This window comes from Microcaecilia unicolor, chromosome 2 (assembly GCF_901765095.1).
Source record: "Microcaecilia unicolor chromosome 2, aMicUni1.1, whole genome shotgun sequence".
Classification (NCBI taxonomy): Eukaryota; Metazoa; Chordata; class Amphibia; order Gymnophiona; family Siphonopidae; genus Microcaecilia; species Microcaecilia unicolor.
The window spans coordinates 594498090-594511352 of NC_044032.1; the positions used below are offsets into that span (position 1 = coordinate 594498090).

Here is a 13263-nt window from a genome sequence, read left to right on the forward strand (position 1 = left end):
CAGAAACCCACTGTACACACATGTAGGTGCCCCCCTTCACCCCTTAGGGTGTAGGTAGTATTGTACAGTCGTGGGAAGTGTGTTTTGGAGGGGGTTGGGGGCTCAGTACACAAGGTAAGGGAGCTATGCACCTGGGAGCATTTTCTGAAGTCCACTGCAGTGCCCCCTAGCGTGCCCGGTTGGTGTCCTGGCATGTGAGTGGGACCAGTGCACTACGAATGCTGGCTCCTCCCACAACCAAATGGCTTGGAGATGGGCATCCTCGGTTTCCATTATCGCCGAAAATCAGGGACGACCATCTCTACGGTCGACCTAAATTTCACGATTTGGGCGTCCCTGACTGTATTATCGAAATGAAAGATGGATGCCCATCTTGTTTCAATAATACAGGTTTTCCCGCCCCTTCACCGGGACGTCCTGCGAGGACGTGCTCAGGAAAACTTGGGCGTCCCTTTCAATTGTGCCCCTTATTGCAATATTGCATGCTATGCCATACTTTATATTGTTTGAATATTTTTACTGCTTTAGTTGTCCATTGCTTATGTTTGACTTATTCTTGCTGTACATTGCCTTGAGTGAATTCTTAAAAAAAATAATAATAATATATATATATATAGCCCCTTAGAGAAGATAATTTTATATTGGGAAATGCAAGTAGGCGCCTACTTGGTGACTATTTTGTAAAGAGTTGGTATAAATGTATGTACATACTTCATGGTTTCACCTCTGCTGCGCTCAAATTCCTCCCCTGCCATGCCTAACCTGGTGCATGTGAAAGTAGTCACAAACATTCTCAATACCTATTTTATAGGTGTATAACATTGGGGTAATTTTATAAGAGCACTTTTCAGCAGGGGAAACAGGATTTACCTGCAGAAATAAGTTAATGAAATTATTCCCTTTGCATGGGTAATATACTTTTTACTAGGCTTGCTTTTCTGAAGTAGGCTGTGAAAACTGCAAGGGCCCTGTTTACTATGGTGTGCTAGCGTTTTTAGCGCGCGCTAATGCTAGAGATACCATATATTCCTATGGGTGTCTCTAGCATTAGTGCACACTAATTTTTAGCGGACGCTAAACTAGCGCTTCTATAGCGTAGCTTAGTAAACAGGGCCCTAAGGCTGTTATAGCTATTCTGCATGCTGTTTTAGATTCTTTAATGTGTAATTTTTCAATTTGTATTTTGTGTTTATCTTTTCATTACTTTTTATTCTTTAAAGTTTTTAGGGCTGCATTTCAACTAAAATTTCTAAGCATGATTAAAGGTTATTTATTTACTTATTTTACCACTGCAGCTGCTTGTGACTTTGGGCAATGGAGGGTTAAAGGGTCCTTTTATAAAGTGCACTAGCGTTTTTAGCGTGCACTAAGACTAAGCATGCGCTAAACGCTAGAGACACCCATAGGAATATATGGGTGTCTCTAGCATTTGGCGCTCGCTAAAAACGCTACCGTGCCTTTGTAAAAGATCCCCTAAGTGACTTGCTGGAGTTACAAGGAGCTGCAATAGGGAAAAAAACATACCTTGTGATTAAAATTTTAATTGAAATGCAACCCTACTTGCATGAATGGTTTTGTGCCCAGTAAAGCAGCCACATTATAAAATAATCATATAACAAAAATTTTAAAAAAAATCTTTTTTAAGGCACTTGATCCAGAGGAGTTTGGAAGCTTTAAGGATAACGCGGTTATCACAAAGAATAATGCAACGAAATATCAAGAGGAGCTGAAGAAGGAACTGAAATATAGGATAGAGCAAGGGAATGTAAAGAAGGTAAATAATACTACTACTACTATTTAGCATTTCTATAGCGCTACAAGGCGTACGCAGCGCTGTGATGCAAAGTTACTATTCACTTTGGTATGGAGAAGATTTAATTATGTTGTTTAATGTGCATGAAGATTTAGTACTCCACACTTTTACAGCTTACCCTTCCACTAGAGATCTATTGTGCTATGAACTAGCTAGCTATAAAATCAGATCATCCATTTTGAGGCAGGAAAGAAGGCTAAGTAGAATGGCTGTAAAGTAAATAAAGACAAGACAGGACAAATAAACAAAAGTAAATACTGGCAAATAAAAGTATATGGTATTCAAAGCAGAAGCAGAGTTTTTGCAGGATGTGACTGAGGTACATAAGTATTGCCATACTGGGAAAGATCAAAGATCCATCGAGCCCAGCATCCTGTTTCCAACAGTGGCCAATCCAGGTCACAAATACCTGGCAAGATCCCAAAAATGAATAAAACATTTTAAACTGCTAATCCCAGAAATAGTGGATTTCCCCCAGTCCATTTAATAACGGTCTATGGACTTTTCCTTTAGGAAGCCGTCCAAACCTTTTTTAAACTCCAATAAGCTAACCACCTTTACCACATTCGCTGGCAACGAATTCCAGAGTTTAATTACACATTGAGTGAAGAAACATTTTCTCCGATTCGTTTTAAATTTACTACATTGTAGCTTCATCGCATGCCCCCTAGTCCTAGTATTTTTGGAAAGCGTGAACAGACACTTCACATCTACCCGTTCAACTCCACTCATTATTTTATAGACTTCTATCATATCTCCCCTCAGCTGCCTTTTCTCCAAGCTGAAGAGCCCTAGCCGCTTTAGCCTTTCTTCATAGGGAAGTCGTCCCATCCCCTTTATCATTTTCATTGCCCTTCTCTTCACCTTTTCTAATTCCACTATATCTTTTTTGAGATGCGGCGACCAGAATTGAACACAGTATTCGAGGTGCGGTCACACCATGGAGCGATACAAAGGCATTATAACATCCTCATTTTTGTTTTCCATTCCTTTCCTAATACTACCTAACATTCTATTTGCTTTCATAGCCGCAGCAGCACTATGAGCAGAAGGTTTCAATGTGTCATCAACGACGACACCTAGGTCCCTTTCTTGGCCCATGACTCCTAACGTGGAACCTTGCATTATGTAGCTATAGTTTGGGATCCTCTTTCCCACATGCATCACTTTGCACTTGCTTACATTAAACGTCATCTGCCATTTAGACGCCCAGTCTCCCAGTCTCGTAAGGTCCTCTTGTAATTTTTCACAATCCTCCCGCGATTTAACAACTTTGAATAACTTTGTGTCATCAGCAAATTTAATTACCTTACTAGTTACTCCCATTTCTAGGTCATTTATAAATATGTTAAAATGCAGCGGTCCCAGCCCAGACCCCTGGGGAACCCCACTAACTACCCTTCTCCATTGAGAATACTGACCATTTAACCCTACTCTCTGTTTTCTATCTTTTAACCAGTTTTTAATCCACAATAGAACACTACCTCCTATCCCATGACTCTCCAATTTCCTCTGGAGTCTTTCATGAGGTACTTTGTCAGATGCCTTCTGAAAATCCAGATACACAATATCAACCTGCTCCCCTTTATCCACATGTTTGTTCACCCCTTCAATGAAATGTAGTAGATTGGTGAGACAAGATTTCCCTTCACTAAACCTATGTTGAGGGGCATAATTGAACGGCGCCGGCCATCTTCGAGCCTGGCTCCGCGACGGGGCTGAGAAAAGCGTATTTCGAAATATGCTTGGCGCCAGCCAAATCACTCGCCGGGTTTAGTGCAGGATCGCCGGGTTTATATGAGATGGCCGGCTTCGATTTTCAGCCATAATGGAAACTGGGCCTGGCCATCTCAAACCCGGTTAAATGCAAGGCATTTGGGCGTGGGAGGAGCCAGCATTTGTAGTGCACTGGCCCCCCTCACATGCCAGGACACCAACCGGGCACCCTAGGGGGCACTTAAATGTTTAAAAAAATTGCTTCCAGGTACATAGCACCCTTACCTTGGGCGCTGAGCCCCCCAAATCCCCCCCCCCCAAAACCCACTCGCCAGAACTCTACACCATTACCATAGCCCTAAGGGGTTTTGGGGGGCTTTGGAGGGCTCAACATGAACCACCACAAGTGGAACAGGTGGGGGTGGGGTGGGCCTGGGTCCACCTGCCCTGAAGTGCACTGCACCCACTAAAAACTGATCCAGGGACCTGCATACTGCTGGCATACAGGCTGGCAAAAAAAGTTTTATTTTTTTTTTTTGGGTGGGAGGGGGTTGGTGACCACTAGGGGAGTAAGGGGAGGTGATCCCCGCTTCCCTCCAGTGGTCATCTGCTCAGTTGGGGCACTTTTTCAGACTTGGTCCTAAAAATAAATGGGCCAAGTCCTTCCAGTGAAATGCTCGTTCAAACCGGCCATTTATTTTCATTATAAGGTGAAGCCGGCCATCCCGTACCCACACCCCCATCCCCCCCCTCGTCCCGCCTTCGCTACTCTACCAACATGCCCCCTTGAAGGTTGGCCGGCGCCGTGACAAAAAAGCAGTTGAACCTGGCCAAAATCGGCTTTTGATAATACCGATTTGGCTGGGTTCAGGAGATCGCCGGCCATCTCCCGATTTGTGTTGGAAGATGGCCGGGGATCTCTTTCGAAAATAAGCCTGTCTCATTAATCCATACTTTTGAATATGCTCTGTAATTTTGGTCTTAATAATAGTCTGTACCATTTTGCCCGGCACCGACGTTAGACTCACCGGTCTATAATTTCCCGGATCTCCTCTGGAACCTTTTTTGAAAATTGGCGTTACATTGGCCACCCTCCAATCTTCTGGTACCATGCTCGATTTTAAGGATAAATTACATATTTCTAACAGTAGCTCTGCAAGCTCATTTTACAGTTCTATCAGTACTCTGGGATGAATACCATCCGGTCCAGGAGATTTGCTACTCTTCAGTTTGTAAAACTGCCCCATTACATCCTCCAGGTTTACAGAGAATTCATTAAGTTTCTCCGACTCGTCAGCTTCGAATACCATTTCTGGCACCGGTATCCCACCCAAATCTTCCTCGGTGAAGAGCGAAGCAAAGAATTCATTTAATCTCTCCACTACGGCTTTATCTTCCCTGATCGCCCCTTTTACTCTTTGGTCATCTAGCGGTCCAACCGATTCCGCTTCCTGCTTTTAATATACCTAAAACATTTTTACTATGTGTTTTTGCCTCCTATGCAATCTTTTTTTCGAAGTCCCTTTTAGCTTTCTTTATCAGCGCTTTGCATTTGACTTGGCATTCCTTATGCTGTTTCTTATTATTTTCAGTTGGTTCCTTCTTCCATTTTCTGAAGGATTTTCTTTTAGCACTAATAGCTTCCTCACTTTTTAACCATTCCGACTGCCGTTTGGTCTTCCGTCCTTTTTTTTTTAAGACGCGGAATATGTTTGGCCTGGGCTTCCAGCATGGTATTTTTGAACAGCATCCACGCCTGATGTAGATTGGGTATGTGAAGCCAATTCTTGCATAAGACATCTGTTTTGGAACTGGGATGTCCAAGTCAGGATGAACACAATTCCCTAAGGGGTCTGTTTACTAAACCACACTAGCAGCTTCCGCGTGCCATTGCCGACACAGTCCATTCAACATATATGGGCTGTGTCGGCACTAGTGCACAGCCAGCCGAGCTACTGGCTTAGTAAACCCCAGCACAAATATTTTACAAAAGGCACTATTGAGGACTTTTGTAAAGTATGTACAAGGTGGCCAGCAAATGCATGTTCATTTGCCCGCATGTTCAGCAGCAACAACCATTTTACAAAAAAACAGGTTCAAAAATAGAATGGCATCATTCAGGGGTTTACACATAGAAGCACCAGTAACCTGATTACAAAGCTGTACGACAACACTGACACAGCCCGTTGCAAGTGAATGGTCTATGTCGGCATTACCACACCAGTAGCCGCTAGCGTGGCTTTGTAAACAGGGGCCTATATTTGTAAATGCTGATCTTGCAACAAACTTGTCACAAAATGCCTAGCCACCCACCTTGGGTTACCCACAGCCATTTAGAGGGTCTATCCCCAGCACAGCTCAGGTCTGCGTGCACCTGCTGCTTGTGCTGTACACTAGCACCCTCCTCCCGCCAACTAGGTACCAACCACCTCTGGGTGAGTCTCCCATTTTCAAATGGTCCCCACTAATTTCTAGGTTACTGGGACCACACTCCCAGTGGTCCCACAGTTCCCAGAAAGCACTCACAGACCCAACACACAAACCACCAGGATTCTTTATCAGTCCAGAAAAGCAGGGCGAACAAACAAATATGTTTATTCTCAGAACTTGAACAATAAACAAAAAACAAATAAAATGTGCAATCATCAAACAGTAACAAGTAACTGAAAAATGGATCAATTAGAAAACTAACCAAACATTTGTATATTGTCTAAACAGTACCTGGAAAGATCAGGACATATATCTTTTCACAGAGCCTTAGCAAAGAGATCTGTCTCTCTTTTCTCCTGAGCTAAGACTGAAGCAACAGCAAGTACTACTGGGTAATTTTTCAAACTCCGGGCCAATCAGAGCCCAGTCAATAAGATTTAAAACTATACTACTGCTTGTTTCCTGCTCGTGTTAAAGGAAAAGAACATTCAGTTCCCTGTAACAGCTTTACAGCAAAGAAACACCATCTGCTGGCCAAATACCCTTCAGGACATAATTAAAACAGGAAAATATCTAATATATTTTACAGGCTTAAAACACAGTTTCTTCACAATATTACGCAATAAGGAAGCAATTATACAACAAGGCATCTCCATTTAGGTGCCCCACTAATACAAATGAAAGTTTATTCTGTATGGACATATTTACCACAGTGGCATAGCTACTTGGGGGCCACAGGGGCCTGGGCTCCTACTAATTGGCTCTGGAGCCCCTGGTGTGACTGACAGGGGTTGGGGAGCCCTCCAGCTGAAGTGTTTGTCCTGCGCTGGTTGCCGCTGCATTGCCTGCCCTTCTCTTCCACTCATGTCACTTGCATGCTCGTTTTAATGAAATTGAGCATTTGCAAAGTGTCGTGTATGCTGAGTTTCACTAAAACAAGCATGCATGCGATGTGAGGGGAAGAGCAAGGCAGGCAATGCGGCGGAGACCAGTGCTGGAAAAATGCTTCAGCTGATGGAGGTTGGGGACCCTCGCTAGCCAAGGTATTTGAGGCAGCGGAAGGAGAGGGGGGGGAGGTGGGCCAAAATGTGCCCCCCCCCCCACCTTGGGCTCTGAACCCCCTCCATGTCGCAGTCTAGCTACAACACTGATTTACACCTGCCATAGACCTCGAGTATATGGGGACAACCTAAGACCAACCTAAGGCATGATGGCAACTTACAGTATTCTGTAAGTTACCTGCCAAAATGTCTACACTGTCTGTGGATTGTCCATGATCCACCCATGTGAACACCTCCGTTCTTACAAATATGCACTATGCAATTTCATTGCCTATTTGTAGAATACCATTTAGGCGCCCAAATTAAATTTTTGTGGATAAGTGTATATTTAGATGCCTAAGACCTGTGCTTACAAAGGCGCGGTAGTGTTTTTAATGTGCATTAATGGTTGATGCACATCAAAATCTAATAAGCCTATAGTAATGTATCGGCGTGTTAGTGTTTATAATTTTAAAAGCGTGTTAAAAATGCTAACATGCCTTAGTAAACATACCCCTAAATATCCATATTCTGTACATTTAGGTGTACAATTGGCATATAAATGACTTTTAATAGATTTGTTCTTTAAATCCTCAGGGAGTTCAGTGAACTGATAACAAAAAAACAAAAATCACATTCCACAACTTGAAGCAACCCAAAAACCCACTATGACTAAAAAATAGAATTAAAATAGATTTTTGATATTTCAATTTAAATTTTGAATAAATAAATATGAACCTCAGACCACAGTCAATAACAACCACATTGTCAATTCACTGCAACAATCAATCAGAGCACACTGCAAGATTTTATTAAGATAAGTACATTTTTTTATTTTCATTTTGGGGCTCATTTTCAAAAGAGAAGAGCATTCAAAAGGTGGCATAAACCTGCAGATGGATATTTTTCTCACAAAAACATCCAAATTGCTATTTTCAAAACTTATTTTTTAGATGTTTTTCTATGCTGTTTGCTTGCGGTGCATTTAAATCTCAAGGGGGTGTGTTGAGGACATATTAAGGGTGGGGTTTAGGAGTTCCTAAGACCTGGATGTTTTTCAGCCATAATAGAACAAAATAAAAATGCCCAGGACTAAAACTAAGATGTTTTGAACTAGACCTATTTTTAGAACAAATAAGCCACAAAAAAAAGTGTCCTAAATGACCAGATGGACATTGGAGGAATAAAGGAATGACCACCTTACTCCCCCAAGTGGTCACAGACTCCCTCCCACCCTCCCAAAGATGTGAAAGAAACAGTACATACCAGCCTTTAGTGACAGCCTCAGATGTTATAGCCAATCCTATTAGAGCAGCAAGCAGGTTCTTGGAGTAACCTAGTGGTCAGTGCAGTGGACTATGGAAATTATAATACAGTTGTTAGCTATAAAGTCCTATGATACCCCGGGTGAGGGTTGTGGGTGGCCCTACGAATTAACCCAGCCTCACAAGCTGTGTAAAATGAGAAAATGGTTTATTAACTGAGCCCTGAGACCTGTTACTTCACAGGCCAGGAACATAAGGTGGAAAAACCTCTGTGGTTCAGTAAACAGTATTAAGCAGGCCGAAACAGTCTGTGGCTGGTGTGACTGCCACGCCACAAACACAGCCCGTAAATTCTCATTTCTTCTCAGAGTCCCAGGCTTGTAAGTCTTAATCGAGCAGCAAAAGTGGATTACCTCAGCCAGGTCATGATTATTAAACAGGAACTGCAGCGGCATCTGCTTCCAGTCTTCCTTTCCTGGACCTCCTTAACCTCAGTCTGGCCCTGCCTTTTAAATTCCCTGGAACTGACTCCACCCCTCTCGGCTCATTTCCTCCCAGAGCAGGACCAGTGATCTTAAGGTGGCTCAGGCTATCAGAGGGACTATTTTTAAGGGTGAAGGGCAGCATTCTATAAACCCCCTCACAGTGCGTTAAAGCTGATGGAAGGTTTAATCTGTTGTTTATAAGGTATTGTTTAATATTTTCTGTTATACTGTATCCAGGTCGAAAATGTGGTGAAGCGCCTTCGACCATTTCATGTTTGCTCTTCAGAAAAAGAAAAGCAAGAATATTTTCCACTGTTTGTTGAGAAGCTCAGAGAAATGGATAAATTGCCTGCACTGTTTTTTCTGTAAGTACCATAGTAGATGAGGGCAAAAAAAAATAAGAGCAATTGACTCAGTCAGTCTGCTTGGTAACTCTTGTTCACACTGTAAAGGTGTACAATTGTTTTCAGCTGTAGAAGTTTGAGTAATTTGAGAACATTTCTCCTTATCTAAACAGTTTCTGTTGTATCATCTGTACTTTCCCACTATCATGCTTAGATGATCGTATAAGGTCCCATATTTCATTCATCACTTATCCTCCTAGGTTGTATCTTCAAGCTTTCTCATACTCTAAGTAGTTACCTTAATACTGACATTGTTTCCTGGACACATAGGAGCCGACTCTGTGGGTGCTTGAGCACCCCCAATATTGAGAAAATTCATAAGTACATAAGTAATGCCACACTGGGAAAAGACCAAGGGTCCATCGAGCCCAGCATCCTATCCACGACAGTGGCCAATTCCTTGTATGTGTTCAAGGAAGGGTTATTTCCACTGGGCTTAGCACCCCCAATAATTTTGAAAAGTTGGTTCCTATGCCTGAACATCCAGCCTTCTAGGACCTTGTGGTCCTCCTAGATGGTATCTGACCATTGCCAACCTTCTGTCAATGATCTGTCAGATTGGTTGTGGCTAGATACTGGCTAGGAAGGTGATAAAGAGAAAACAAGGAGCAGATAAAAAACATGACAGAGTCTCTTGACTCAGCAGGGATAGATGGGTGGTACCAACAGGCTAAAACCAATACAGATACATTTCTCAGATTAACTCTATTCTCAAGAGTCAGATAATACACACATTACAGAGGCAGGTATACATTAGGAGACTAATTATAAGTGTTTTGCATGTAAACCAGTATTTTAAAATTGCTTGGATGTATGCTTAAAAAAACAAAAAATCATGGAAACTTTTCACATCCCAATAATAATTATAATGTGCAGTGACCAAACAATATTCCTCAGACAGACAATACTCTGTTGCAGAAATGTTTTTGAAATTTTAATTTAAATTTAAAAAGGAGGGGGAAAAAGCCTCAGCAGTCAAAGGTAATGATGATGATGATGTACGGCGAATATAGAAAATGTTTGTGGACAGTGACTAAATATAACGACATCATAGAAGATATTTGAATCGATGAATTAATAGCAGAAGAAAAGCGAAGCAAACAAGTAAAAATTTAATTAAACAAACCAACTTGGGAGGTTTTGAGCCAATGATTGGTCTGAGTTATAAGGAGCCTTGGTGTTTGATGAAATTGAGTGGGTTATGCCCAGCCAAAGGCTGTTACCTTTGATTGCTGAGGCTTTTTTTTCTCTCCTTCTTAAATTTAAATTAAAATTTTCTTCAACAGAATATTGTCTCTTCAAAGAATATTGTTTGGTCACTGCACATTATAATTGTTTCCACAATTTTTTAGTGTTACTAAATTGGTTGGAACAGTTCATTTTTTGTGTGGGCAATTTTTGGATGTATGCTTACACAGGGCTTTTTTTGAGGGGGTACTTGGGAGTACTGAGTACCGGCACCTTTTCCATTTTCTGGTAAAATTGACCCATGGACCCCAAGTTTTAATGAAAGAGCTCAGGCTCTACACACCAATTCTGCCTTGTCATAGATTCTGTGACTGGTTGCAGGGGGCCTGGCTATTGTGGGGTGGGTCCCTCAGTGATCACCCCACCCCTGAAAGGTAGCCTGGCATTTGAGTACCGGCACCTTTTTTGCTAGAAAACACGCACTGTGCTTACAAATAAAACATGCTACCAAACATAGCCTATAGTTTTCCATAGTATACACATAGAAATACCCAGAGGCAGACGGAACTGGAGGAAGAGTTGCAGGATACACACAATTGTTATACAATTCCCATGTTTCTCTGAAAACTTAATCAGGCCATTTGTATGTTCCTCAGAACAGGTGTAAATATCTGCACCTACTTTCCAGTGGGTAACTTCCCTTACCGATCCTTTAGGGATTCGGAAAGGAACGGGCATGCATGAAGGAAATCGCATGCAAATGAGCTGCTCGCTGTTAGCTCATTTGCACACAATTTCCTTCCTAATGAGGGGAAGCCAGCGCAGAGCAGCCAAGAGTTATGCATGGCTGCTTTGCACATGCCAAAGACGGCTTCATACATGCAGACAAGTTGAGTGTATAATAGCCGTATACAACCTTAAATAAATTGCCGTCTACAACCTTAAAAAACACAAGTCCAGGTGAAAACGTCCAAGTGCTCAGGGACGTCTTTTTTTTTTTTTTGAGTATGGGTGAAGGACGTCCAGGTGTTGGGCACCTTCGCTATGCGTCCGTCCCTCCGATGGGCAGTTGAGGACATCCAAAATGTGGATGTTTCTGTGGGAAGGATGTCTATGCCTTTGCTATGTCTCTGACACCCCCTTTATTTATTTGGATTACAAGTAGCACCAGTGAGACTTGAACTGACCACCTCTGGATTGCAAGACCAGTGCTCTAACCACTAGGCCACTTCTCCACTCCACTCTAGTCCCTTGAAATTTGGCCGCCCCTGTAGGGAGGGCAGTTAAGGACGTCCAAAATGTTTGAAAGAAGGACGTCCACGCCTTCACTATGCCTCTGCTGACACACACACACACTCCCCCCCCCCCCCCCCGGGACCTGCATACTGCTGCGATGTACCTGAGTATGATATTTGAGGCTTGCAAAATAAGTTTTTAAAGTTGTTTTTTTCCAGGGTGGGAGGGGGTTAGTCACCACTGGGGGAGTTAGCAGAGGCCATCCTCTATTCCCTGCGGTAATCATCTGGTCAGTTCGGGCACATTTTTAAAGGCTTGGTCGTAAGAAAAAAATGGACCAAGTAAAGTCGGCCAAGTGCTCGTCAGGGACGCCCTTCTTTTTTTCATTATTGCTCGAGGACACCCATCTCTTAGGCACGCCCCAGTCCCGCCTCCGACATGCCCCTGTGAACTTTGGTCATCCCCGTGATGGGAAGCAGTTGGGGACGCCCTAAATCGGCTTTTGATTATGCCGAATTGGGCGACCCTGAGAGAAGGTCGCCCATCTCCCAATTTGTGTTGAAAGATGGGCACCCTTTTCTTTCGAAAGTAAGCCTGATAGTAAATCAAATACGTTAGAGTTTAACTTTTAAAAAGGAGACTATGATAAAATGGGAAGAACGGTGAAAAAAAACTTAGAGGAGCGACTGCGAGGGTCAAAATTTTACGTCAGGCATGGATGCTGTTCAAAAACACCATCCTGGAAGCCCAGGCCAAATATATTCTGCACATTAAAAAAGGAGGATGGAAGACCAAATGACAGCCGGCATGGTTAAAAAGTGAGGTGAAGGAAGCTATTAGAGCTAAACAGAAAATCCTTCAGAAAATGGAAGAAGGAACCGAATGAAAATAATAAACAGCATAAGGAATGTCAAGTCAAATGTAAAGTGCTGATAAGGAAGGCTAAGGGGGACTTCGAGAAAAAGATTGCGTTGGAGGCAAAAACATATAGTAAACTTTTTTTAAAGGTATATTAAAAGCAGGAAGCCGGCAAAAGAATCAGTTGGACCGCTAGATGACCGAGGAGTAAAAGGGACGATCAGGGAAGACAAAGCCGTAGTGGAGAGATTAAATGAATTCTTTGCTTTGGTCTTATTTGGGTGGGATACCGGTTTTCAGAAATGGTATTCGAAGCTGACGAGTCGGAGAAACTTAATGAATTCTCTGTAAACCTGGAGGATGTAATGGGGCTGTTCTACAAACTGGAGAATAGCAAATCTGGACCAGATGGTATTCATCACAGAGTACTGATAGAACTGAAAAATGAGCTTGCGGAGCTATTGTTAGTAATATGTAATTTATCCTTAAAATCGAGTGTGGTACTGGAAGATTGGAGGGTGGCCAATGTAACGCTGATTTTTAAAAAAGGTTCCAGAGGAGATCCGGGAAATTATAGACCAGTGAGTCAGACATCGATGCCAGGCAAAATGGTAGAGACTATTATTAAGAACAAAATTACAGAGCATATTCAAAAGCATGGATTAATGAGACAAAGTCAACATGGATTTAGTGAAGGGAAATCTTGCCTCACCAATCTACTACATTTCTTTGAAGGGGTGAACAAACATGTGGATAAAGGTGAGCCGGTTGATATTGTGTATCTGGATTTCCAGAAGGCGTTTGGCAAAGTACCTCATGAAAGACTCC

General features: G+C 42.5%; 1 protein-coding gene across 1 annotated transcript in view; it reads left to right on the forward strand.

The window, feature by feature from the left end:
* The window catches only part of LOC115462209 (probable ATP-dependent RNA helicase DDX60), a 368606-nt gene that overhangs the window by 201206 nt on the left and 154137 nt on the right, over positions 1–13263 (forward strand). The window contains exons 24-25 of the mRNA XM_030192223.1: positions 1646–1774; positions 8987–9114. Of these exons, the coding sequence (XP_030048083.1) occupies positions 1646–1774; positions 8987–9114 (257 nt within the window). The remainder of the gene's footprint in view (positions 1–1645; positions 1775–8986; positions 9115–13263) is intronic.